The sequence below is a fragment of the Falco biarmicus genome, chromosome 2, assembly GCF_023638135.1.
Source record: "Falco biarmicus isolate bFalBia1 chromosome 2, bFalBia1.pri, whole genome shotgun sequence".
Lineage (NCBI taxonomy): Eukaryota > Metazoa > Chordata > Aves > Falconiformes > Falconidae > Falco > Falco biarmicus.
In genome coordinates, this window is record NC_079289.1 from 118,030,248 (window position 1) to 118,056,913 (window position 26,666).

Sequence of the window (26,666 nt, forward strand, 5' to 3'; positions counted from 1 at the left end):
TCCCATTAAGACTGCCTGGACACTTGCCTCTGACGTATGAGAGATCAGGCCTTGCTATCCCATATATATGTATTCTCTTGTAATTAAATTTATATCTTCACCTGAAAGATTGCTATATGGGAGCTTCAGTCTGCATCCTTACAGGTTTATCTCCTTTAAATGACTGTTTTGCCTTACTTCACTCTCCACCATCGCAGCTTGGGACCACCCAGCAAACCAGCATGTGTGAACTCCCTGAGTGTGCCTGGCAACCACGGCTGTTTCAGTGTAGCTTTCCAGGATGGGAAAGCTTTGCAGGACAGGGGTAGTGAGGCTGCTATGTTCTCGAGGACATCTTTGTGTCTTTGGGGCAGTACTTCATTGTGGTCTGTGAAACAGTAAACACTGAAGCTGTAGTCCAGAGCCAAAACTATTAAGGCTGACTGCTGATGTGGCACTCTCGGTGTCATTGCCAGGCCCCATCCTGCATTTCGTACCTTTCAAATGACATAAATAAGATGGAGTGTGTGTGACAGATGGCAGAATGTGAAGGGGAACAGGTAATGTGTGCTCTGGTATGGGAAAAGGAGTCTAATCGCCTCTACCATGAGAGCAGGTCTTAGCAGACTTCTGCCATCAGATCAGCTAGAAAAGAGGGGGCCTAAAGCTGGAAGCAGAGAGAGTCCCAAACCCATGCCTTTTCACTGCCTCCCAAAAGTCTCTGACCCTTTGCCATTACTTTTTAATAGTATTGGAGCATGTGACAGCATCGAGGTACTTCAGTGTCACCGCAGCACAGCGACTTTCTCATGTGTTCACAGCTACTCTCAGCATCCCCAGGCCGTGATGTGCAGCATGAGTACGCTTTGGCTGTTGCGGTTAAGATGGTTTCTAGATCTCCAAGCTGCAAAGGATATTTGGACTGTGAGGGATGCCAACAGCTCAAAACAGAATGACGAGGGAAGGAGGAGATGCATCCATACAGCACTGCAGGGTGAGAGACTTCAGCTGTGAGCATCAGAGGCGACGCACAGATACTTGCCAGCAGTAACTGCTAGCAGAACTTTCTTGAGGTCCAAAAATCCTTCCTGTGCTTTTCTAGAGGAGCGTTAAATTGCCTGTTCCCTTCTCCAAAACCTCAACCTCTTTCCATCTCCACAAAACTCTGCAATTTTGTTCTGTAATCGGTACAAAACCCTGCAATGATGAACATTAATTGTGATGGCCAGAGGGAACAAATGTGCATTAATAATGCAATTTTATTTTCCGCAGACTAAACCCACAAATTATCTAGGGTCTTCTCTCTTGAGACCATTCAAATGCTCCACTTCAAGCATGTGTTTAAGTGGCTGTGAAAATGAATGCCTAAGCAGGCAGGAAAAAGGTCATGCTATCGACATTTTTTTTAATTCTATAGCAAGATTAGTAGATGGTTATATTTTTCCATGTGGCTGGAACATTCACATATGAATTGCATTCAGCAGGGATGATGGCCTGACTAAAACTTTACCATCCATTTTTCCCCACAGATTGTATAGCCATATTTATGCCTTATGTGGATTTACTGATGGAGCTCAGCTATTCCCTTGTGCCTCAGTGCAGAGTACAAGCCAATGTCATGGGCAGCCCAGACAATCCAGCAGCTCAAATCCCATTCCCACACCCCTAACCCTCCTATTTTCAAACCCACAGTAAAAAGATTAGCTGTACGGATCAGGCTGATGCTATTTAAGCACCAAGAGGCACATGGTTTTCACTGTTAGTCAATTCCAAACATACAAATGTATTTTATTTCAATTTTAACATGTGGTTCTTGGGCTGCCATCTATGGAATATAAAGCCAGAGTAATGCACTTCTTTTAAAAGCGCTTTAAAGCAACTGAAAACAAGTCGGTAACACCAAGTGCTACAGGAAGCTTAGCCTCCTGCTTACCACGTTGAATACCCTAGTAACACGTCCCATTATTCAACAGGGCACATTGCTATTGTTGAAAAGCTTTCAGTTAATGTTTTCAAAATCTTCTATTTCAGTCCAAAATCCACTGTGCCATGTAAATTCCAAATCTTTACATGCAATTTATCAGTGGACAGTAGATCAAATAAGTTATTGAAACGGCTTTTGTATCATCCGCATATTTTAAAGGTCACTCTGCTACTGATGAGAAGAGAACTGCAGGGTTCACTCTCACAGAGAGAAACTAATTGCTCAACATTACATGTAAGTATACTCAGACTCTTCCAAGCTGTTCATTACCATTTGTACCCCAACTGTAATGGAATTATTTAACATTTAAAACCGTCAGGACACACTCCATCACAAAGCTCTGCAGATGTCACTGCATTTAAAACACCACTTCTTCAAGTGCAGTGGACCAAACAGCAGTGTTCATTTCCCATCGTAAGCCAACTCAGAAAAAAACCATGGCTATGGCAGCACCTTTTGCATTTCCCAAGTCCACTGCTAATACTTAGACATCTGTCATACAATAGACCCTTTGTAATATTGACTTCCCCTCCTTTTTCTGTCCCCCACTCATAGCCCCGGGGTTGGTTCGTATCAATGCATTACCTGCTTCTCTCTCTCACCTTTGTTGTTTCTTTAAGCGAGCCCTGGCATCTGCGAGTCCTCTGTTTGACAACAGCGAGCTATTCAATACTTCATTTATACCACATGAGGGTGTTTCAAGCTGTGTAGGATGCCAGAGTCAATTTGGAAGTCCTCCTGTTTGGAAAGGAACCAAGTGGCAAAGAGATACATTATTTTTCCACTGATTAAAAATCTTACTGGGGCAACGTGTTACAGGAGACTTTGAAAGAGATGGAACATCATATGCTAGAAAACAGATGGAAGAGAAGTTTTAAAGACATAATCCAATGTTGCCTGAAATCAAATAATCTTTGCTGGGGAGTTCCGTGAGTTTTGTCTTGTCCTTAAGGAATAATTTGAAACATAATATGATTTCATATTATTTCCATTAAAATCTCCTTAGACAGGATTAAGTAATCATTATCCTCCTGCAGAGCCTTTTAGAAGCTTTCCATTGGCTTATTGCTCAAAGTTAATTGCCAAGACAGGGAGAATTACTTTACTAACGTAAACAACAAACATAACAAAATTTCTCCTTCATATACTGCTTCTTCTGGAGTTTAAGTGTACACAGCTCTTTCTAATGTTTGCCTGCTCTGTAAGTGATGGCTTTAAATACTGCAAAGACTACGTAAGGTAACTTCTACCCTGTTCTGGTTAGCAGGTATGATTTCTGTACATGGCTTTTTAAAACAAACACATACACAAAAATGATGAAGCCTGAGCACCTCACAAAGCTTTCAAGACAGCTGCAATGAGGAAACCATCTCCCTAAAAGCGAAACCACTGTGGGTCTGTGTTAGGATGGGCTGTTTCCCCAGGAAATCCCAGGTGGCACAGCCTATTTTCAGCAACTGTGAACTAATGAGTCTGGCTCTGGGATGGCCAGGCACCCTGCCCTCCCACATCCCACTGCCGGGCACCGCCATCCTACTGTCCGCACCGCACTGACCGAGGCGCACCGGGCAAACCATCGGGTGCTTCTAAAATAGACAAGTCACGCTGAATTAATTTACAGGACCAAAAGGTGACTTGCAAGAAAAGCCACTGCAATGCTGTTTAAAAATTATATGTGATGCAGAGTGAGGCGAAAGGTAGTTTGGGAGGATGAAGGCTTGGTGGGACGGCTGTCAGGTGCATCCTCTAAGCATCCTCTAAGCCCCCAGCTGTCCCCTCTGCTGTCAGAGAAGTGAAACCAGGCAGGGGCTGCAGGTACCCACCTGCCCCAAGCACCCCGCGGGCTCGGGGCTGCAGCGTGGCCAGTAGCCCGGCTAGCGTGGCACAGTACCGGGATGCAACTGGCAGGAATACGAACAGCGGGCGCTGGGAAGTCTCTCACTCCACTGATGGCCCCAGGCCCTGCCACTGAATTGGCAAGGCACGTTAGGAACTGAAAACAAATACTGAAAACAAACGTCTTACTTTTATCCTTCCCTCTGCCCCACGCCACCTGCTGCAGCCTCCCCAGGAGCAGGTGAACCCCCTGTTGCTGCTCAGCTTTCCAGCCAGTTGCTTTTACAGCTGCGTAATGCACGTCTTAAGGACCAGGCAGGGCAGACCCCGCTGGTTTCACAGCATTGTATTTGTGTTATACGTGACCTCAGATTCCGACCTGGGTCTGCTTCACAGGTTTCATCGTGCCGTGGATTTGTATTTAGCAGCGCAAACATTCAAAACTTTTTTAGATTTAAAAGCCGTTTCTATAACCATGCAGCAAGCTTTGAACACTTGTATAGAAAAGGTTTTATCTGACACTCCCGCAGCCATCTTCGAGCATCTCTAACGTGATTGAGGCTAAATTCTTCCAGGGTTGATGAACACAAGTCCAAGCTGATTGATTTAAGGCTATGTAACAGGGCAGCTGATAAAAAAAAATTAAAAAATGGTTTGAAAGGTTTGGTGGTGGGTTTGTTGGGGTTTTTTTTCCCCTCCTTAATTCAAGCAGGGGTCAGTTTTGACCCTAATGATAATTCTTGAGGCAGGCAAACAGCAATATAAACGCTCTGTTCAGCTGCAGGAACATGAAAAGACGGGGGCTGGCAGGCGGGGGGCTTCTCTCCCTCTTTCTCCCCCCAGCTCCCACGCTGCTGCCTGCCCCCTCCCGTCACTTCTCTGGAGGTCAGGTCTACCTCCCCCCCCCCCCCCGCGCCCCGTGCCGCCCCCGGCTGCGGTGCTGCGGCGCCACCTGCTGGGCAGTAACGGGAGCGCGCCCGCCGCGCCCGCCCGTGTTTCCCCAGCACGGGGAGGGGGGGGCTGGTCCATGGAAGCCCCCGTCCCCATCCCTCGGGAAAGCCTGGCCGTGCTCCGCAGCCTCGCCCGGAGATGCTGCCGGTGGTGATGCAGATGTGTGGGGGCAGCAGCAGCCTGCCGGGGTGGCATCCTTAGCAGGGAGCGCTGCCGACCTGAGCGCTTCTCAGGGTACCCCGCAGAACCCCAGGGTCAGGGGGAACCTCTCTGACCCCAGGAACCGTGGGGATTAAAATATGATGCAATAACCCCTCTTCGACAGGTGTGCTACCGGGAGTCATCCTCATCTAACGACAGGGATGAAAGTCGTGGCTCTCCGCATCCCTTGGAATTTGGCTATCTGGATTTTTTCTCTGATTTCTTTAAGAACAAAAAGCTACCTTCTTTTGCAGTGACCGATAATATGACAAAAGTTAAACTACTTTGTTTCTAAAAACCCATACAGACAAGAAACAAATTAATATTGAGCCTTCCGTGCATACAAAGTCCATATAGTTCTGCAGGAAGGAAGGTGTTTTCTGTTCAGCACAGATACCCCCTTAGTGATGGATTTAGAACCGCTTGAGCTATAAGGTAAATAATACAACAAAATACTTTAAAAAGGTCTGTCAGATCATTCCTTCCTGTAATTCATTCATTCATCTAAATTCTCGGGAAATACAGTGCTTTGAACCCTGATACTCATCAACCGGTGTTTAGCAGTAAATAAAGCAAAACCCATCCCTAAATCAGAATACCAATTTTAAGCTTGATGTGATTGGATTTCAGTTGATTTGTATTAATTACAGAAATACCATTATGGTAACAATACATTTCCAAACAGACTTGGTGGGACAGCATCTTGGCCGGCTGAAGGCAATGTACGACCACCCTGCTGCCAAGGGCAGCATGCCCACTGCTGCTGGTGTGCCTGGCATTAGGGATCAGGCAGCTGGGAACCCTGCGGCGGGCTGAGCCGATCCCACCCTCTGCACCCCCATTTAATCATTAGTGTCAGTGTAAGGACATACACAGCCCAGGCAGGGCTAGACCAACCCTTCCCCAGGCTTCAGCCACCTGGGAAGCTACCCCTGAGGTCTTGACAAATGTGGAGACAGCAAATGACAGAAGCCTGTTAAGACCAAAGGAGAATAAAATTATTATATTCCTTTCTTTCCTCACATGTACTGTAAACATTATTTCAAGCTCAAGAGAAGTTATTGTTTCAAAGGCACCACACTTCCAAAAGGACTGGCATTTTCCATTTTGTTTAGGGTCCTTGTTAACTTCAGTCCTTAACTCTCCAGCCCACGGGTGGCTTGTACCTGAGCCCAAAGGTGACTTTTGAGGCCACCAACAGCAACCGATTCTTCTTCACGAATGCGTTCACCAGGGCTGTGCTGGCCCTCCCATCACACCAACCCCTCCCTGCGATCCTGTGCTGCAACCCCATGAGGAGGGATGCAGACTATTTTCTTTCCTTGTAAGGTGCTGATTTTTTTTTGGTTGGTTTCACCGTGATAGGATATTATATATTGGGCCACATTAGTCAATACTTGTATAGTAAAAATAATAATTGTGAGAATGGCTCACGTTGGTATCAAAAAGCTTGTGTTAAGCCAACGTTTCCCATGTAATTGTGATGTCCGTATGGCAGAGCTGTCATCTCTATACGCTCAGTAAAACAAAAAAGCTTCGACACTCTTCAGGCAGGCTGGCGAAGTGATGCATTAATCTGCTCCCATTAACAAGACAGCAAATTCCCAGCTGATCACCCAATTCAAATTAAGCACGTGGAATCTCACGGTGACACTCAAACTGGTGTTAACGTAATGCATACATAGAGAGAGACGGGATGAAGTAAGTGTCCTCAGGAGTGCTCAGCTTCCAGCGTTAATGGCATTTAGGCGCTCTGAATTTTAATGTGGGTCATTAACACCAAACTCCTATAATGACTGCTTTAAAGACAGAGCCTTTTAACTGTGTCAGTCTTCTGCGCGCTGCACAAGGGGTGCAGGTGGTGTTAGAGGTTTTCCAGTTCGTGGCAGGATGGGGGAGTCCCGTCGGACTCCACCATGGAGGTGTATTTTATCGGAGGGGGTGGTGGCTTGAAAGATGGAGGTCTGCTCATACTGAAATAAAAGAGAAAAACCCATGCTCTCGTGTTACCAAAGCCGTGTAAAAGGCTGTTGGAGAACATTCACAGGAGGAAGCAGGTGGACACCCAGTCACAGTAAGAGCACCTGGTATTTCGCCCTTACGTACTGCGACTGCCCTGTTGCAGTTCTGCACCTCCTGGTATTCATTCCTTTGGCTTTCTCAGCTCCCACCTCACAGTTTTACTTTAGTCATGTTTTAAAATGTCCCGGTGACCTATTCAAAACCCTTGCAGAGAGCTTTTGCTCACACTGCTCTCTGAAGGTATATTTAAAGACTCATAACTTTTTGGGTTTTTTGCCAATTTATAGACCAAGATAAAGAAAGGTCCCATCCCAATTCAGTCAAAAAAAATCACCCCCATTTTTACCTTTGATATATAGGGTTCGCAGTCATGTTTCAAAAGGGTTTTCTAGAACTGCAAATGAGCCATTATCACTATGATTTTTCAAACATTTTAGTAACGTCAGTAAGACTAAAAATCATCGGCTTTCAGATGCTGCTTTCATCAGTAGATCTCCGAGTGTTTTAGTAGGGAATTAAACTTTGGTAATAATTACAAACTCGATGCTTCTTCGACTGGGATTAAGTTTCAGGTAGCCTACTTTCATATATGTTATTCACAACTCAAATAGAGTTGCCCTAGAAGTACAATTTCATTAAAACATGTCCTCAAGTAACCGTGCAAAATGAGAGAGTGAAAGCAGCTGGTAGGGAGACTAATAGAAGTGGGGGGCTCTGGGGAAAAAAATTGCCTTGTATTCTTCCCTCACACCCTGAAGCTGCACTGCAGCTCTTTTTTTTTTTTTTTTTAAAGTTTATTTTATAGACGGGCCACAGAACAGATGAAAGGGCTGAGAATGCTCCACATTTCATACTGCTGTATGGAAAAACCCAGCATTAGCGAGCCACGTAGTCAAAGGTCTCGGTCGCTACGGGCAGTCTCAAATGAGAACGTGTAAATCCAGACAGCTGGGGTAGAGTTTGTGCTGTGTTCTGGGCCACCCCCGCCGCCCCCACGGTTCCCCTCCCCAGTACTCACATCTCTTTCTGGTACTGACACCATTTCCTGACGCCTAAAGCTACCAGGATACTGCAGGAGAGGAGCAGGATGGCTACCAGGGTTGGCCAGGGGAAGTGGCTGGCTTTCGTGTTCCTCACGCTGCCTGGAAGGGACACAGGAGGGGTTGCTCAGCCGAGCATCCTCGGAGAGAGGAAGGAAAGCTGGGCTTGCTGCCCGCGGCTCGCTGCTCCCCACCAGGCACAGTACCGGCGACAAGGCAGCCCCAAATCCATGCCGGGCTGCCGGGTTCCCAGGCTGAGGATCCCAAACTCTGAGCGTTGCAGCTGGAATTTATGGATTTAACCCACTTTTGTTCTGACGAGGTTTGTGGGCTGATTTCAGCCACCCAGCAGTTCACATGATGCGATTACTCAGGCACAGCCCAGCAAGCGTTTCACCCAAACCCCATTGCTTTGTTTCTGTTCCCCCCTGAGTTTTTCTGAGAGGCATGTCACCATCCAGCTGAGTACAGCCACCTCTCCCCCCGCCCCGTGATGCTGGGACTCCCCCACTGCCCCCCTGCTGCACAGCCACCCCTGGGGGTGCTGGTTGCTGAAAGAGGTGCCCTCAGGGTCCTGGGTGCAGGGAGGAAGGAGGAGCATGGTCCTCCTCCAGCCACCATGGTGGGTGCCACGGTGGGCTGGGTGTGGGGAGTCAGTGGGTGATCCCACCTCAGCATCACCTCCCGTTGTACTGGCACCGTGCCACTTTGCAAGGCTGGTCATACTGGTGTGTCACCCAGCCTGGGTCTTTGCCACAGTGGCAGCGGCCAGGCACCCAGACCACCACGCTGCGTGAGCCGTGGGTGACCCCCTGGGGCACAGCAGTGTGACTGGCCACGTTTTGCTGCTGGAAGAAAACGTGCACCAGGGCATTGCTTGTGGATGCAGGGAGAACGCAGGAATGCCAACAGCCTGCGACAACCAGCGGTGTGGGGACACAGCGGCTGTGACTCCTTTTTTCATCTCTTTTCCCTTTTTTGGACCCCCCTGGTCCAACACACGACGATGCTCCAGGTTTCGTGCTTCTCGGCTTTTCTCACTTACTGCAAGGGCACGCTGCAAAGAAGAGGGCTTGTGGGGTAGTGCCTCACCAGTACTATTGAGCAGGCTGCTGGTAGTAAAGAAAGCTTTCCCTCTCGTAACTGAAATTGTCTGCTCTGTGATGCTGAAGGACAGGTTACCTAAAAAGATACGGGCACAGAACATTTTTAGTAACTTGTTTGTGGGGTGTTTTTTTTCTAGATGCAGGTTGTGTTTTGAAGGCACCGTTATTCACCCTGCTGAAGACTGGGAATCAAAGTCCAGAAGCAGGGTGTCAAAATTCTCTTGGCAAGACGCCTACATTTTTGGCCTCCAACCTGGGGCTAGACAAAGAATGGGCTTTTCCCAAATTAAAGAATGTTAGAAAAAAGAAAGACTGTTAGAAAACACTTATTAAGGTGTTCCAACACGCCGGCGCTGAGCTGCACAGTGATCTGGGAGAATGATGAGCTTTTTACCTCTTTGATGGTAATGAAAAAGCTAAAGATATTAAGTGCCTTAGCAGCAACACAAAGGGTCTGCCTCTGCCATGAATGAGCAAAACCTCAGTCTCCTCTGTCAAGTATTACATCTGAACCACAAAAATCGTCTTTCATTTTTTTTTAGAGAGATATTTTGCCTTTCCTAATACAGCTAAGCTACCTGTGTTTAAGATTGGTGCTGCCTAAGGATACGTTCCTGTTTTTTTTCTAACCATCTCTGTGTTTGCCTCTTCTAAAATAACAGCTAAAATATGCGACTAGACAATGGCCCAGCGTTTCCAGAGCTGCCACAGCACTTACGATGCGCCAGGGTTGTATCCTTGGAGGAGTGTGTGGCATTCCTGAGGCTTTGCAGGGATTCGGTGGTGGAATAGTTGAAATCTGTACAAAAAGAAATAATATCCTTCAATTATCTTACAAGTCTGTACGTGACTGCTTCATCAGGCTCCATTGTGGCTATTTTATACCCTTTGTTTTTCTCTGATGCCAACAACAAATGAAATAAGAGAGATACCTGAAAGTCTCTAGTATAATCGCTGATTTATAAATCCAAGGAAAAAAAAGTCACTGTTCAATGCTTTAAATGAGTAAGCAGACAGAGCCAGGCAAATCTCATCCTTATGAGTTGCTGGTTCTGACTGACACTGGGTATATATGTATGTATGTTTGGATTAAAAAACCGACCAAAATCAGTCCCATTTTATGGTGCTCTAAAAGTTCACTTAGTTTTGGACATTAATTCAGTTCTTCTTTTCTCCTTGTTTATTGTGTGTTTAATTTTGGGTGGATAAATGTGGTAGATCTGGCATTTTACAAAGTCACATATATATGTATAAAAAAGAATATACACTCAGAGATCCCATAGCACTGTGCCTTATGTAGCAATGCATGGCACCTCCTGCAAATAGCAGTGCAATTCAGCATGTTTTTAGCAAAAATTGCAAACAGCCAGCTGTGCACGAGCAGGACGGTGAAGCATTAGAAGTTGTCACCAGATTTTGGTCTAAATGTGTGGGTGTGGGTTATGGGTGGGTAAATAAGCACCAGAGTGCTGCCAAAAATATATTCAGGAAATGGAAAGTGGCTGCTATGTTCGCACTTCAGCCAAAAGACGACGGCTGTACAAGTGCAGAAGCACATTGACAGGTCCTGCCTGTTCCGAAAGCACAAAGACAAAGCAAGACGTTAAAAAAAGAAAGTGACTTCTAGCTTTCTGCTGCTGAGCAGCGATTTTCTAAAGGGAAAAATCTGTGAAAAAACGTCCACTCCTAGGGTTTTTTTTTATTGATTTATTGATCTTTAATGAGGCCGCCTTTCAAAGTTCTATTAGCCAGCCATTATTGTCCCACATTATCTCATTATTTCATTGCTGCTCTGTGATTTTATTTAGCTTCTCCAGTAATTTATTTCATCTATAAACTACCCTCAGTACTCACTAAATTTGCCTAGCAACTCTTTCAATTTTAATATTATTGAATTAAATATGGCTAATAAAACCGGGATACTCGAATGTTTTTTTTGTTCCTCTTTTGCTGCTCCAGATCCTCGACGGCTTGAAAGACTCAAGCCTTTCTCTCCTAATTCAGTGCAACGCGACAGGGGAATTGCTTCTGTGAAGTTCTGAGAAACTGGTACGATTACACTGCCCGACTTTTGGCCTCTGCTTGGACACAACTTTTCCATGTTTAGTAATAAATTTTGCATGGCGATGCGATGGCTATCATCTATCAGGTGAAAATAACCACCGTGGAGCTCATGTTCTTGCCAAAGGCAACGCAAACCAAGAGCCATGTAGAGCCGAGTCCCTGCTGCTGTACTTTTTGCAAGGTACTCCGGACCACTGTGGATTTGCAACTCAACCCAGATCACTGTGGATTTGCGACTCAACCCAGATCACTGTGGATTTGCAACTCAACATTCGCTAAGCCAGTGCCACGTTTGCACCTTGCAGCACCCACAACTGGCCTCATAGCTCCCCTGTTACAGCCCTGTGAAGCAAAGGAGATGCACCAGCTACTCACATGCTGCCGTCAGACGCTCGGTGGATGCTGTGGCACTGGTGTAGCTTTTTGCCTCTGTGGTAGAAATCGGTGCTCCCACTGAAAAATACGCATGCTTGTAAAAATTGTTGTAGAGGACCACAACTCTTTTCATTTTCCCCTCTCTCTCTTCCCTGATTCCTGACTAATGAGGTCAAACAGTTGCTGCCCACTACTCCAGATGCCTGCTTCCCTCTGTGTCTGGTTTGAAAGTCTGTCACAAGCTAGAAACTCAAGTGGGGTTTGGTGAGATGGATGAATACACTTTAAGAAAACATGCGGGGCCTTTACGCATGCATTTTTGGATTTTGGCTGAGTTTCAGCTGAAACTCAGTGGTTCCAAGGGCACTGGCTTGTTTCGACCTGAAGCCAGTGGGGTGATGAACAAACATGCATAAATCAGAATTTTGACAGGGTTTCACCAGCTCTGGTGAGACAAAACTGTTTTCCCAACTAGCAAAGAGAAGCTTTGAAGAAGTTTGTGTGCAGGAGTCACACCTGCGATGCCTGGTGCCAAATGCCAACTTATTTAATGGTTGCCTTTAATAATTTTTTTTTTTTTGAAGTGTTAAGTATTCTAGAGCTCAATTCGCTATTTACCTGCTATTCAAACACAGACAGATGGTGGTTTAGCTAGTAGACCTCTGTTTTCCAAGAGGACCGTTTCACATTTACTAAAGAGAGTCCGTCTTTCCTAACACCTGTGTCATTTTGGAAAAGTATCATTAAGCCATCTGAACAAACCTGAGAAGGTGAAATGCAGCTGTAACCCAGCACTCAAAGCCTGAGCATCTCTGGGCTCAGAGATGGAGCTACCATGGAAGCCAAGCAGAGACCAGGCTGCAGCTTTAACAGCCTTGGCTTTGCCTCCCCTCCTCCTTCTCCTGCCTACACCTCTGCGGTCTCCCCTCCTACCAGTTCCCAGCTGTCTCTTGGATTTTCGTTAAAAACTTGCAAAATAACAGGAACCAAACCAACCTGCTTTTTAAAAGGGCAGACTTGGACTTGGCGTCCTGGTCGGCTGCAGCCCCCAGGCTGTGCTCAGGAAGCTGGTGGTGGCACCAGCCGGGGAACCAGCAGGTTCCAGAGAGGAGGAGCACTGCCCCAGGGCTGGCACAGCACGGCTGCCACGCGGCAGGCACCTGGGGTAACAGGCAGTGGATTCCTGGGCTAGTTACGGAAGAGAAATGGCTCAGCTCCGGCTTATGTTACATCTTTGACCTCACACCTCCTCAGCCGGTGGAGATGTATAATCCAGCGAGGAGAACTCTTCAGATCTTGTGTCTTGCGCCTCTCAAGACTGAAGGAACTCTTTCAGGAGAAGGAACTCTTCACCTTGTATGTTCATACCCTTTGTTGAGCAATTGTTGAACAGAAGGGCTGTCAGCGCACTCGGACAGGCGCTTTGCTGCCCTGCTCTCAGCCAGGCCGGCCTCTGCCTTGGGGACGGGAACGGCAGCAGGAGAAGCAGCAAACTTTAATTGTAGTGCTGCTGCAACCTGTGCTCCTGCCCTGGCATACCTCGCTCTAGCCTCTTCATGCCCCAGGACTTTGCACTGAGCGATCCAGCTCCCAAGCAGCACTCTGCTGGGGCAGGAGAAGCTTTGTGTTCAAGTGTATTTATTGTATTCAATTGTAAATATCAATCCAGTATTACCCTCCCCCCCCCATGCCCATCACGTTACTCGCTCATCTATAGGTAAATGCTGTTGTAGCATAATGTAGGTTAAGCGAAGGTTGCAGGATTGCGTTACGCAGCTTAAGGAGGACATTCAGTGCCCCACAGGCTCATGAAAGTTAGTCTGTTGCAGTCAATTTTTTTTTCTTTGGGAGAACAAGGCTGCTGCAAGTACCAAGGGCCAAATCCACTCTTGCCAGCCGCTCAGCAGTGGGCCATGTCTGAGCCAGAGCTTTGGTGCTTGCTGTGGAGGGGAAGACGGCTGTTGACAACAACTTGCCGTGTTGCCTCTTCCCTGTGCTGCCGGCGCTGCCGTTTCACACCGTTCTGTCTCTGGAAGGAGAGCGTGTGCCATGCCTGCACCTTGCTGCCAGCGAGGGCAGCCCCAGCACCCTTCTGCCTGCTGCTTAAACCCAGCCAGCCCGCCAGGGACGGACAGCTGGGCTTCGAAATGGAAAGAGGCTCTAAAGGACAAAAGCGTTCACAGGCAGGCTGTGCCATGAGAAAATACCCTCTGCTGGGACTGGCGGACATCAACCCTTTCCCTTGGGATCAGAAGGACTCACAGCCTTGCCTGCTCTCCATCCAGGCTGCTGCCGTGCCGAGTGCCTGCCCGCCGCTGGTGCCGCGCCTCTCCCCGGGGAAGCGAGGTTAAACCCCCCGAGTGGGTTTCCCTGCCCTCTGCTGGCCTCCAGCCCCGAGACGAAATCACGATCGGAGTCATCTGCTGTAAACATTTTGTTTATCGATGCTTTTCTGGTATTTGTAATCCTGTGCTCCAACGTTTGGGTTGCACTTTTTCCAACTCTAAGGTAATTCTAATTTTGTGTGATATTTAAATAAAGAGATACAAGGAATAGGTATTGTAAAAATATATCCTTGGTGTTTGTTCACTTACTGAAATTAATGCATATAAACTTAACTGAGCATTAAAAAAGATAAAATCAAGGCAGCATTTTCTCATACATTTAATTTTGACCTGTGGACTTCCTAGTGTGTAATGCACTAGGACAAGGGCTTCAGCGGACATTAAACTGCTACAGAAAATGCAAGGTGTTTATTGTGTTGATGTATCTTTCTCCTACGTTCCTGAAGCAATAGAGAAAACATTTTGGCTGCATTGATTACCTTGTGTCGTGGAAGCAGGAGCCAAGCTTGCCTGACTTGCGAAATCCAGAGAGGCCAAAGATGTCGACTGGTGCTCTACAGACAAACAGATTGCACGGTATCACCTTTACTCAATAGGGTCTTTTAAAACACTATTAATAAATCATAAAACAACCTGGATCAAAGAGCTTGCAGTAGCTGTGGGGTAAACACAGGCTCTGCAGCAGGAACCCTGCTGTTGGATTTAAGGTTAAACGCTCAAAATGCGTCCCCACAAATTCATGGGGCACCAAAAGACAGCTGATGTTATTAATGCTGGCCCTTTCACGTGTGCTAGCTGCGTTATTTATTTATTTATGATTTCATACACAGGGTTCAGGTTTAACTGCTGTGAGGTGGATTCTGCACTTGACGGCGGTGCTCCCCCGCCTAGCCAGAGCCTGGCCAGAAATGGTCCTGAGCGCATGCAGCAGCCCGGGAGATCACCTGCGCTTACGGGTTTTCCTCTTAATTGCTGAAGATAATTTTATATAGTTATCCACATGCATGCTCTAGCAAAGCAGTGTTATTTGTCTTATAGCATTAACGAATGGGAACGATGCGCTCCTTTTGGGTCAAGGGGAAAAAAAGAAGAACAAACCAACACATCACACGCACCTCTCTGGCAGGATTTGTGTCAGATCTCTTCTTGGGTAACTTCCTAGCTCCCAAATTCCCGTCCAGCAGCACACAGGCACTGCCAGCACCAGGGCACGCCGACCTTTCCCTGCCTGCCCCTGGCTCTGCACGTGACATTGAAGCAAAGGTCGAGCAGCGACCCTACACCTATTAACTGAGTAATAAAGAAAGCTTCCCCCCCCTAAGGTAGTCATGACAGCTGATGGAAGTGCTGAATTTCCAAGGTCTATAACAAATCAAAGAAAACACTTTTACTCAGGGTGAGAAAGGTGTTTCTTCTGCTTTAGAAAAGCAGGTGATTCCGAGGTTCAAGAGTGAGAGAGTGCATCACCCAATTTCCAAATAATTTTTCAACGCACAACTCAGCCAAGTGGTCCAGGGAGAAAGACGAAGCGCCTGAAGCTGTGAAACCCTTAGGGAGACAGAGGTTTGGGGGATAAAGGCGTTTGGAGCCCCTGGCAGCTCAACTCAAAAAGCAGAAGTGAGCGACATGGTTTTATCCCATACAAACAGATGCACCTTAGCAACACGCATGTTGAAATAACATATATGACCAGGTGGTGGCACCTGCAGAGCTCTGTCCATGAGGCGCCTCAGAGACAACTCTGACAGGAATTTTCAGGGACACTTTGCACTGGGAAGTGCTCAGCCAGGTCCTCAAAGAAGGGGAGAAGGAGTTATTCCTTGTAATTAAAGGACCGTTAACCAGCCAGCCAAGCACAGCAGAGACACCATCCTGCCCAAGCAGTGTTTTCATCCTGAAAAGATGTGTCTTTATTTTTTTTTTTTTTTTTTTCCCCCAGGAGGTGAGGCAAAGTGCCTGCTGACTAGCTAGGAGGAAGGACTACATCTCCCCAAAGGGCCCCAGGAAGGAGGTGAGTATGAAAGCTCACACACCTCATCAGGAAAACACACCTGGGAAGGCAGCCGCTGTCCGCCTGGGCACGTTGGGAGGGTGCTGGGCAGGGAGTGACCCCCTGCAGATAGGATCTTGGCTTGGGCAGGTAACCACTAACTCCCCAGCTGCTTTCCTTTGCCAGCGTTCATGCCTCCTTTGACTGTTTCTGGGTGCTGCTCTTCCATTTGCATTTCCCTGTGCCCCAGCTGCACTAACGGGGATCTCACAGGAGCTGGCTGACCCTCCCCAAAGATGCAGCAGGTCTCAAAAGCAGGGTGGCAGGACACCTCCGGGTGCCATGTGCTTCTGCAGCGTGCGGTGACCCGACCCGACGGGCTGCTTTGAGACGTCACCTTGCAGATGCCAGCAGGGCACAAAGCCTTTCTCAGATATCCCCAGTACCTGGGATGGCTTTCTGGTGCCCGGCGAGGTTTTGGCTGACCCTGCCACAGCCTGAGCTGGCAGAAGCAAGCTGACATGGCGACACACACGTGTGCCTGTGCCGGTCGCCTGCAGCATTCCCTGCACCACGTCACCCACTGCTGAGGGGCAGGTGCCTCCTGTGCGGAGCAGAGCAAGTGCTCCCAGAGAAGCGTCTCCAAAGGGCTTCAGCTGAGGTGTGGAGGGAACGATGTGCCTGTCCGCTTTAAGGTGATAATAAGACAAACTTGCAGGGGCAGAGTGCGGATTTACCAAATTTATGCAAATTAAGAAACATCCCAGCAGCTCTTCAATTAGGCGAAAGCGTTGAGGATCTTGTGTGTACTTTAACAGAAGGTGGAACCATTAGTAGGGCTGTTATTTTTAATTATCGGTTCAGTGCTGAAAGAACTATATTCAAATGCCAGCTGAAGCATCAGAAATAACATTAAGTGCCCCTCAGGGCTGGGGTTTAATTATGCTTGGGCTTAATTATGATAGATTACACAACCAAAATACCTATTTATTGTATTTTCTCTGAAGTCATAGCTGCAGAAAGGGATACTTTGCTACCCATCCTGAAACAAGTTTGCAAAACCATTTTTCCAACAGCTTTAAGAATTTACAGACGCACCTTTAACATAACCCAAGATATTTTGTTCTCTGATTTATCCTACCTTCTGAAGTTATGGTGTTAAAAGCGTCAGATGTGGCTTCATTAGACTTATTGTCTGTGGAGGGGAAAAAAATAAAATAAAAAAAAAAGATGAAAGCAGTTCTTAAAAGTAGTTAGGCTTTTGTTATAAAGGCTGAAAAGTTAGTCTGGGGTTTGTCTCACACTGTGCATTGGTATGGCACCTTCACAGAACATAGCTGAGAATTAATTTAATACTTTCCTTTCTGTCACATCTAAATACATTAACATTTTTACACAGAGTGGATCTACCTAAGCCTTAGCATAGCCTGCAGGCAAGAATGTAGACTGCTTTAATTGACGGCTTTCCGACTCGAACGTATTTCTACAAAACTGCAAATTGGGTGAAATGAGTCATTTTGGAGAAAAACAATTGTTTCTTGCCCTTCCCTCCGATGCTACATTTCCAGAGGAGTAAGCTCTGGCTTTTGGTGCAGTCTGTGGAAAAAACATACCAATAAGTGTATCCACAGCCACAGGTGAGCACAGCTGAGCTACAAGTAGTCACCGTGGTGTGTGAGGTACCCATGGAGGCAGCCAAGGGGCCAGCAGTTCAGGTGCATTGTCTGTGCAGCAAGGAGCATACACAGTGGGGGGAATAGGAGGAGAAAAAAGAAAAAAACCCCAAACAACCAAAAAAGGTGTAAATATGCATTTGCACCTGAAGAGGAGGCATGCACGGAGAATGTGCTAAAGGAAACCTGTCTGCCCTTCTGGCAGCCACCCTGCATCCTCAGAAACGCCTTAAACCTCTGCAGTGCCGTGTCTCCTGCTCTCACCAGCTCCGTGAGAGAGTATTTCTCCACGCTTCCCTAATGCAGAGCTAATTCTTACCGTATAGGTTCTAGGGGAGCTTCTCCACCATCCAAAATAGTTCAGCTGCTCTTGGTTCAACCTTTTGCAGGTTTCTCTGAAGATATACAACAGCCCTGACCCTGGGGGTTGGTTTTCCAGAGAGCTGCAGTGCGCACAGACAGGCTTTCTGCCGGGAGTGCTCAGGGAGAAACACGTTTGTAACAGCTCATGGGTGCTGTGTGGATCAGCTAAGTGGGCGTTATTTTGGGGCGTGGGAAGTGCAGCGAGCTGCCGCCTAAACAAACAACAAGCCGCTTATGTTTGCGCAGGAGTTACTTAGCTTATTGAGAGACTTGAGCAAGACTCAAGCTAAAAAACCTGCCAGAAAGTTCAAGCTGTGTGATGAACTTTCTACAATGAGCTTTTCTACAACAAAGCTTCCATACTCTTGGCATTTCTTCAGTATTTTAAATAGCAGAGAATACATGTGTTCGGTGTTGTTAACATTTTACCTTTCAGATGTGTCCTATTTATGAAAAACCTACCGAAGGAAATAGATATTTCTTCTGATGAGATAGTCCATGTTCCATTCCTGAGGGAGGAAAACAGGCATGCACACGAGAATGTCTTAGGTGTCTGGTGGGTCCCTTGCAAGAACAACGTTGATCTCAGCTGATAGAAACCTTCACTGTCTTGTGAGTCTTCTTGTTCAACAGAAATTTCTTGGAAAAAGAAGAAAAATGAAAGCTGCAAGACTCTCTCACTGCATTTGAAACTATAAATCAGAGCTGTGCAAAATATTGGTACTGAAAAGCAAGCTCATCTGGCTGCAGGTTTCTTGGCTGAGTCGCTATCAAAGATTTGGCAAGAACAGCGTGATCATGCCAAGCCATTGCTCCCACCACTAGCAATTGCAGGGGGCTCTGGGTCACAGCTGTTTGCCAGCTGGTCCCTTGGAGGAGGCCTGATGCTCTCCCCTTCACCCAGACGGACACCAGGCTCCCTGTGGCAGGAGCAGATGAGCAACAATCACTTTTCTTGGGGACCACTTCTAGAGCTGCGCTGTGGTCCTGCTGACAGGTTGCGTTACCTCCGGCCTGCTCCGCCAGGCTCGCTTTGTCCACGTACCACACAAGGCTTGGCTTGGGAAACGCCTTCCTCACGACGCAGCTCACGTTAGGCTGTGGGGCAGCAAAAACCATCCGTCACCCTCTGCTACATCCTTCCTGGCTGCCAAACCTCCTTACAGACACAGCTTCTTCACCCCCCATCCCGCTCAGGAAGGAAGCACTCACTCCCTCTTTATTGCGCTTCTCCCCCCCTGCGCCCCCAGTGTTCTGGTTGCTTGAAGAGTTGGATGAGATTTGCATTCTGTGGAATAAGAGCCCAGGGACACCCCAACCACCATGGGCCAGGTGGGGGATGACGGGGCTCTAACACCCTCCAGTCCTGTGTGCTGTGGTTGGAGAGATGTAGGGTGACACCCCCAGCCCAGCGCATCAGTGGCAAACACCCCCATGGAAAACCACAGGAATTGGTACCCCACCGTGTGCGGGGAGAGCGAGATACCTCCCGACTGCCGTCTAAATCCTTCCTTCATTAGGCAGGTAAAGAGACAAATCCCATGAAAAAGACTGCCTGACACAGTGCTATGTTGAATGTACAAAATATATACTACAACTTTGCAGAGGGCATGATGTGTAAGAGGTTTCCAGAAGTCACAAGGAATTGTGTGCTGTACACGCAACAGTCCTAACTGTACTCCAGTTGCTCCAAAAATCCATATTTGCGGTCAATTTGATTTCTTCTCAAGCCATAGATGAGAAGGACCTTGAAATCAAGGCTGGATGAAGGGCTGGGCACTAGCAGGGTGGGAGGTCTCATCCTCATGCTGCCTGGATGTTCCCAATTACATTTACTTAGCAGCTTATTGCGCTAAGAGAAATTGCCTTGTCCATTTAACCAAAGAAAAAAAAAATGCAGGAAAAAAAGAAGAAAAAGCATGTGCTATTATGCAGCACAAAGCCCTCTTGCTCCCACTTTTGAAGAAAGTGGTTCACACACTTAGTTGAAAGCAAACCTGACGCATTGCAGCCAGCCGAAGTCAATCATTCAGTATGAAGACTGAAACTACCCAGCTGAAACTCTTCCCTTGCTGTGGTAAATAACCTCTGAACTCCTAGCGCAATTGCTTCCCCCTCTTTTCATTATTCTCTTATTTTTCGGGCTCTTTTAGTTCGTCATATTTTTGTGAATGCTTCCTATGAAGAAATACAAATCTGACACTCAAAGGAGATTCAAGCTCTGCAAGAAAGGGTGGAAAAGACAAGGAGCTGGTGTTTGTTGGGAGGTGAGGAACGGGCAGAGGCTCTTGGTAGAGTTTCTAGTGCCCGGTCCCATGATTAGCAGCACTCCTTGCCCTGCTCAACAGGGTGAAAGCCTGCAATGTCCAACACCACCCCTGGAAATAGGTCACCAGGAAAATGATACTGGTTTTGCAGAACCAACCAACTCATGGCTTGTCTGAAGCAGGTGGGTACGGTTAATGCAAGGTTCTACCTGCCCACAAGCACTCTTCTTGAGGAAAACTTCCTTAATTTGGGATGCTCACAGATCAAAAGCTTCAACCTGGCCAGATGCATCGGGAAGCAACGTGCCGTAGCTAGTAGCCAGGGTGTCTTGCTGGTCAGTCATATGGGCCAAAATATGTTTTATGCCAAGTATGGCCAGCGTGGTACAGCGGAGCTTTAGGTTTTGCCATTACCAAACATGTGATAAAGGAGAGGCCCCCCAAACACAGGGGCTCAGCCTGAAATAGGGCCCCTCAGCCTTAAAGCCAGTCCCTCAGTCGGCATCCCGCTGCTCCGGCTGAGGACTGTAGCATGACACGTTGCAGCTGACATGATCATCGCCATTCCATCGACACATCAGGCCAAGGCCGGTGCCCCAAGCATCGCTCCCGCAGCCCCTTCCCCTCCCTGACCCCGGGGGGCTGCGGGGCAGGCGGAGGCTGCTGCTACCTGGCCCCTCGCAGCAGCATCCCGGGTAGCGGGTGACCTTCAGAGAGGGATTTTAAGGAGGAAGAGAAGGCAGCTTGAGGCTGCTGGGGGGTAGCCGGGCAGATGGGGAGGGAAAGGGGGCATCACAGCCCTCTGTGACATCATCAGCTCCTCACAGCCTCTCGATCCTCTCCTGGAGCCTTCCCCAGGGCTAACACAAACCCAGCTTTTGCCCATACCATGAAGAAGCCCTTAGCTAGCTCCGGTTTGTGCTCACTGAATCAGCTCACTGCTGTGGGGATGGGAATCGCTCAGGAGGAAGGGCACAAACGGCTGACGTTAACTCATTGACTTGCTCGTTGCCCCGTGAGCTCGATCAGTTTTGGGAGTCCCCCCTACGTCTGACCCAGCTTGGCTTGCCTGGCCCTGCTGGGGTGGCATGGCAGCGGCCACAGGCGTTGCTCCCTGCTCCAAAACGGCTCACCTTCGGCGAGGTGCCAGCTGAGCCCTCCGGCAGGCTAACGGAGATCTCAGGGTAGGCTGGAAAGCAAACAGAAGTGTGTGAGTGAAACGGATACCAAAGGTCACAGTAACAGCTTCTAATAAGACTTAACAGCCTTGTTTCGTTAAAGGAGTGGAAATTAAATCCTACATCCACCCACACACCTAGCAAGATAAAAGCTCGCACAGCTCTGATTCGAGGTCAAGGAAGTGGTTTACAAGCATATATCAGCAGCTACTACCGCAAGATCCGTGATGTATTTCACTGCTTATCTAAACCACTCTTGGGAGGCTTTGCTGGAGAAATGAGCTAAAACCATCCTGCAGGCAGCTCTGGCAGCAAAGCCACCCCTCCTGCGCCTGCTGAAACAAAATACTCCCGAACTGTTGGGGTTTCGGGGTGTTTGCCATTCCAAGCCGTCTGCAAAGGCTTTAGCCATCCCCCAAACTGATCAATTTGGGGTACCAGCTGCCCACGTGGCCGTTGCCTGGGTAGATGTGTGAGCGTGCCACACCGCAGATGCTTCCCAGCGTGCCAGCCAGCCCAGAGGTCACCTTCGCTCAGAGCAGCAGGGCGCTGGTGGCCGCATCCACAAGAAATGGAAAAAGTGTTTCCTTCTGGTTTTGCAGCGTTTTTGATTCTAACTGTGGCTGTGTCTAGATAAAAGCTATCAGGTACTGTCAGCCTCTCCGAGTTGGCATTTCTAAACTAGCCTTTGGGATCACCGCTTTGCAGTAACGTTAACAGACTCGTTAAGTTAGGACTGATGAAACTGCTAATGTATAGCAAGTCTCAAAAGCCGTGGTTAGATGGTGCTTCTGGCCCATTCTGACCCTTAAAACTGGACTGGAATCAAGCACAGCCCCAGATTACTTAGGACGTCCGTAATTCTTTCTCTTTCCAACCTAAACCTCACTTTAATCTCTACCATTAAGACAATTTTCTTCTTTTTATTTTTTCTTTTTTTTTTCATTTTTTCCTAACCTGTTAATTGATATAGGGTCACCCCAGTTCATTACCTTCCCCTCTGAGGCTAACTGCTCACGTTTCCCCGTTGTTCTATATAGTCAAACTCCAAACTACCAAGGACTCTCCCACCTCCTTTTTTTTTTTTAATTTCCATTTTTCTGCCTAATGTTACTGATGGATTATGCCTGGGAGAAACCTATATTTAATTATTGTGGCCTTATGTTTTTCTGGACTTAGGGTGCTTTTCAGGTAGGATTTCCATTTTTGGTTTTGAGGGATTTTTTTCCCCTTTATGTTTATTTTTTTGGGGTGGTGGGGAGAATTCTTCCTATCAGAAAATGAATGTCTGAAGATTTCATCCTTGTTTCTGCTATGTCAAAACTGTACAGATGGTGGTGGGACTAGCAGAAGACAACCATACTTTTTCAGATGTAGAGAAATAGTCTGGTAAAGTGGGTCTTCTAATCTCACCTGAAAGTTGGCTAGGAGAATAAATAAGATCTAGTCTAGTGCCTGCTCTGCCTTTTTTTTTTTTTTTTTCTTTTTTCTTTTTCCTCTGTGTGTGTGTGAGAACAGGTATGCTTTTCCACATCTGTACTGGCTGCTGTCCTCTGCCTTCTCAGAAGACATTTGCTGAGTAACTGCCCTGGCAGGCAGCTCTCAAGCACAGCTCTGGATGACCTAATAGATCTTTTCCATTTAACATCCCAACCCCTCTTAACAGTTTGACATTCATTTGCCTTGCTAGGATATTTACCCATGTTTTCGGTCTAGCAGAAATTCAATATTTAGTACAGTAGTTTCTACGGCTGAGCTTTTACTCTTACAAAAAGGAAAAATCAATATTTGGCAAAGTTAGATGTGAAAAGCCCATACATTTTCTCAGAAACTTGTATCTAAAAAACTCTAGAAAAGAAATATTTTTATAAGCATTTCAATCCAAAAGTACTCTTTTAAAAAAAAAGCTCTCTCTCGATGGAATACCTGTTTTTACTCAACCTATCAAGACTCTCAACTTCATTGAGCCACTTGTTGATGCCTTCCCCACCCTCTCCCACCCAGCTCTTGCTCACGCTCAGGCCACCTCCTGCAGGGAATTGCCACTGCCACCCCTGACACTTGGGCTGTCTCTGCTCTGCTTGCCCCGAAGCATTTGTCAGAGGGGTCCTGCACAGGGAACTTTCCCCAGGCGACAGCACTTTCCTCTCCTCCTCCAGCCCATTACAGCGCCGTGCAGCACTAGCTGCCTGCCCTCCTGCCCTTCTCTCATGCCGCCCAGCCCATGGCGTTCAATTGCACAAACATCTGGGTGACGGGGCTTGCTAAGATGGGAAAACCTCCCCAGGTTTCAGTTCTCCTTTGTTCTCTAGCTACATCCTTGTCAACAGCCAGGGTGACAGATAAAGCCAATGTATGTGCTGTTGACATTGTGTACGCTTGCTACGTGCCTCAGGTCCTGCCCTGGCCATTTGAGGCTGGGTCTACCCTGCTAGGACATAAATGTTCGTTTCTTCATTCCCTGGTCAGCTTTGGCTCAAGGAACAAGAGGTGTGCTATCGTCTGCAGTGGCTGTTGGTCTGTCCCCAGATGTCAGCTGGGGGTTGCTGGGTGGTTCTGGTGGCTGTCTCTGCCTGCCCTCTGCCAGCTCCGGCTGTGCCAGCGCAGGGGCTGGGGGCTGGCACAGGGGCAGCTCCAGGCAGGCTGCTTTTGGGCTCCCCTCCTGCTGCGCACGAGCGAGGAAATGGAGAAAAGCTGGTGTGTTGCAATGGTTAAACAGTGCGACTTCAGTGAATGGTAACAGAAAAGAGTGAGGCAGCATGCAAAATAGTTATTTTATCTGCAAAATATCAGATGGCAGCATGCAAGATAGTTAGTTTATCTGCAAAATATCAGATGGGAGAGGGCTAAGAGCACAAAAATGCACTTTCTTCTGAGATCTGGACTCTAGGTCTGAGCCACCTTCCTCAGCACCCACTGCAAACCAGCTCTCGGGGAGCCCCTGCACCCTACCCTGCCCTCAAGGCTGATGGCACCTGATGGACACACTGGCCCGAAGCCAGCCAGTGCTTACTGGGAGCACCATGGGCTGCTGGTCACCCAGGGCCATGGCTTCTTTCTCCTGTCCGCTGCTCTCCCCTGTTGTGCTAGCGGGCTGATGTGGGTGCGTGCACGGACAGCCACACGTGGCACAGTAATTCAGAAAACGAGCCAAATAAAGCAACCTCTTCGGCTCACAGACATGCAAGGCAAGAGCATCAGCAGGGAGGGAGAGTTCAAGTAGGTTCGTATACTTGCAGAATTACCCAGGCAACACTGTAGCTTTTTGACAAATGTTAATTTTTAAAAGGAAGATCCATGTCTGAATCATGCAAACGCAAGGGGAAATTTGAGATCATCATGTTCTATTTTTATTTCTCTTGCATCAGTGACCAACAGCCCCCAGACGCAAGGTTTTGGGTTGTGGTTTGGTATTTTTTATTATTATTTTTGCTGCTCCCTGGAGAATCTTTGCCTTTAGAGCAAAAGCTGTTCTGTCCATGAGACGTGGGCTTCCTTGGGCAAGCAGCTACAGTCAAGGGAAAGTTGACAGACCCACTGCTGAACACCCATTCATTTTAGGAGCATTGGAAATATGTTTTCCAGACCCACTGCCCTATAAGCAGAAAATATAGCCCACTTTTCACTTTTCTGACTTGATTGTACCTTAGCAATTGTAGAGCAGCTCCTAAGCAACTAGAAATGGAACAGAGCAAGCAAATGAAGATGGAGAAGACTTACAGCTTGAAATGCCAGCCCACACACCTACAGTACCCAGGTCCTCCCACTCCTGCCTGGTTTGGGACCTCCAGGCAGGACCCCATTTTCAGAACCAGAGCCTCTGGCAGCCGCTGAACATCACATGCCTTCCAGGATGCGACTTTGCAGCAGCGGTAGTTCCAAAGCACTTTGGCTGCTTCCAGAATTTTGGCCATCATCTCCTAACCACAGGCAGCACGGTCATTCTGTAACTGCATCATGGACATCTTGGTGACCAAGGTGCTTACCTGAAACTTGCAAAGTGCCAACAGAAGCTTACACGTGGGGGTGAGATGGTGGCAATGTGCATGCCAGCACTGCTGGTATGTGCACAATGATCGCCTAGTTTTGATGCCAGGGATTGAAGGGATGGCCTCAAATTCTTCGTAAGAACTAAGGGGCTATTTACAAACATTTTAACTCCTTGCAGCTGAGAAAAATACAATGTAGATAGGTCTCTATAAAAAACCTCTGCGCATTTCAAAAGCTATTGCCTTCTTCGCAAACAGGCAGTCGCGTTCCCTTTCCAAGTTCAAGCCGTTGGCATAAGCCCCTTACCGAATACTCTCACGGTGGTGCTGCTCTTCAGGACACGCTGGGGGTGGTACACCACGTGGCAGGAAAACACCCTGCCATCATCTGTGATTTGGGTGGCGAAAATCTTCAGAGTGTTATTCAAAGCCAGGCGAACTCTTGGCCCATACTGCGTGCTGCCGCTGCCGTACACCGCAGGGTGGGAGGGCTCCTTGCTCACCAGTTCCTCTCTCCTGCCATTTTTGCCCTGTGAAAAGAGTAACCCACCTGGTGGGTAAAGATTAGACACCCTAGCCCAAGCATCTGTGTAGCCAGCTCTATTCCCACTATAAAAATCTTCCCTCATGCCCATAGCACTGAGTAGCAGTAAGTGGACATTTGCAGCATCTCTTTTTTTTTTTTTTTCTTTTCTCATATACATCCTCTCCCAGAACTTCAAATACAACAGCAGTCATCATCTTACCAATGACCTATGGAGTAAATAGCTGTGACTCCTGAGTAGCTTGCAGAGAGGGCAACAGAGCTGCTGTCTCACTGCAGCAATCTCTAAGTTATGCTGAACATCCCATACATATTAAATATCACTGAAATTCCAAGAAAATCCTTGCTCTTTTAGATTTTAATCAGAGAGAACCTGATGATAAAAGCTAAAAGTCATCTGTGCCAGCCACCGTTAGATGCAGATGCAGCCAGCACAAGCAGGACATCTGTGCCTTGGCACATATTTGCAAGCTGTACTCTAAATGATGCATGGTGGCCCACAGCTATCACTGTGATGACCTTTGGGTTTGGTTCCCCGCCCCTCCCCTCCTTCTGCTACTTTGTAGAGTGAACCAGCAACGCTAAAAAGTAGTAAGGCCAAGGATGCTCCCTACAAAAATACAAAGATTTTTAATATTAAGAATGTGCTGCAAAGGGGAGATCTAAATAGACTGTGAGCTGGGAAAAAACCTAAAAAAACCCCAAAATATTTGAAAATCACCTTTAAGAAAAACCTCAGCAGTTACAGCTTTTCTGTGG

At 47.5% G+C, this 26,666-nt stretch overlaps 1 protein-coding gene across 2 annotated transcripts in view; it reads right to left on the reverse strand.

Annotated features, from left to right (window-relative positions):
- Positions 1-5,565: 5,565 nt before the first annotated feature.
- The window catches only part of CD96 (CD96 molecule), a 45,517-nt gene continuing 24,416 nt past the window's right edge, over positions 5,566-26,666 (reverse strand). For both annotated transcript variants that reach the window (XM_056328842.1, XM_056328841.1), the window contains 11 exons: positions 25,671-25,893; positions 21,330-21,385; positions 18,937-19,027; positions 18,392-18,568; positions 17,035-17,088; positions 14,383-14,457; positions 11,559-11,636; positions 9,838-9,918; positions 9,106-9,195; positions 7,992-8,115; positions 5,566-6,924 (listed from right to left, as the gene is read on the reverse strand). In XM_056328842.1, coding sequence (XP_056184817.1) covers positions 6,816-6,924; positions 7,992-8,115; positions 9,106-9,195; positions 9,838-9,918; positions 11,559-11,636; positions 14,383-14,457; positions 17,035-17,088; positions 18,392-18,568; positions 18,937-19,027; positions 21,330-21,385; positions 25,671-25,893 — 1,158 coding nt within the window. In that variant the 3' untranslated portion in view covers positions 5,566-6,815. The remainder of the gene's footprint in view (positions 6,925-7,991; positions 8,116-9,105; positions 9,196-9,837; positions 9,919-11,558; positions 11,637-14,382; positions 14,458-17,034; positions 17,089-18,391; positions 18,569-18,936; positions 19,028-21,329; positions 21,386-25,670; positions 25,894-26,666) is intronic.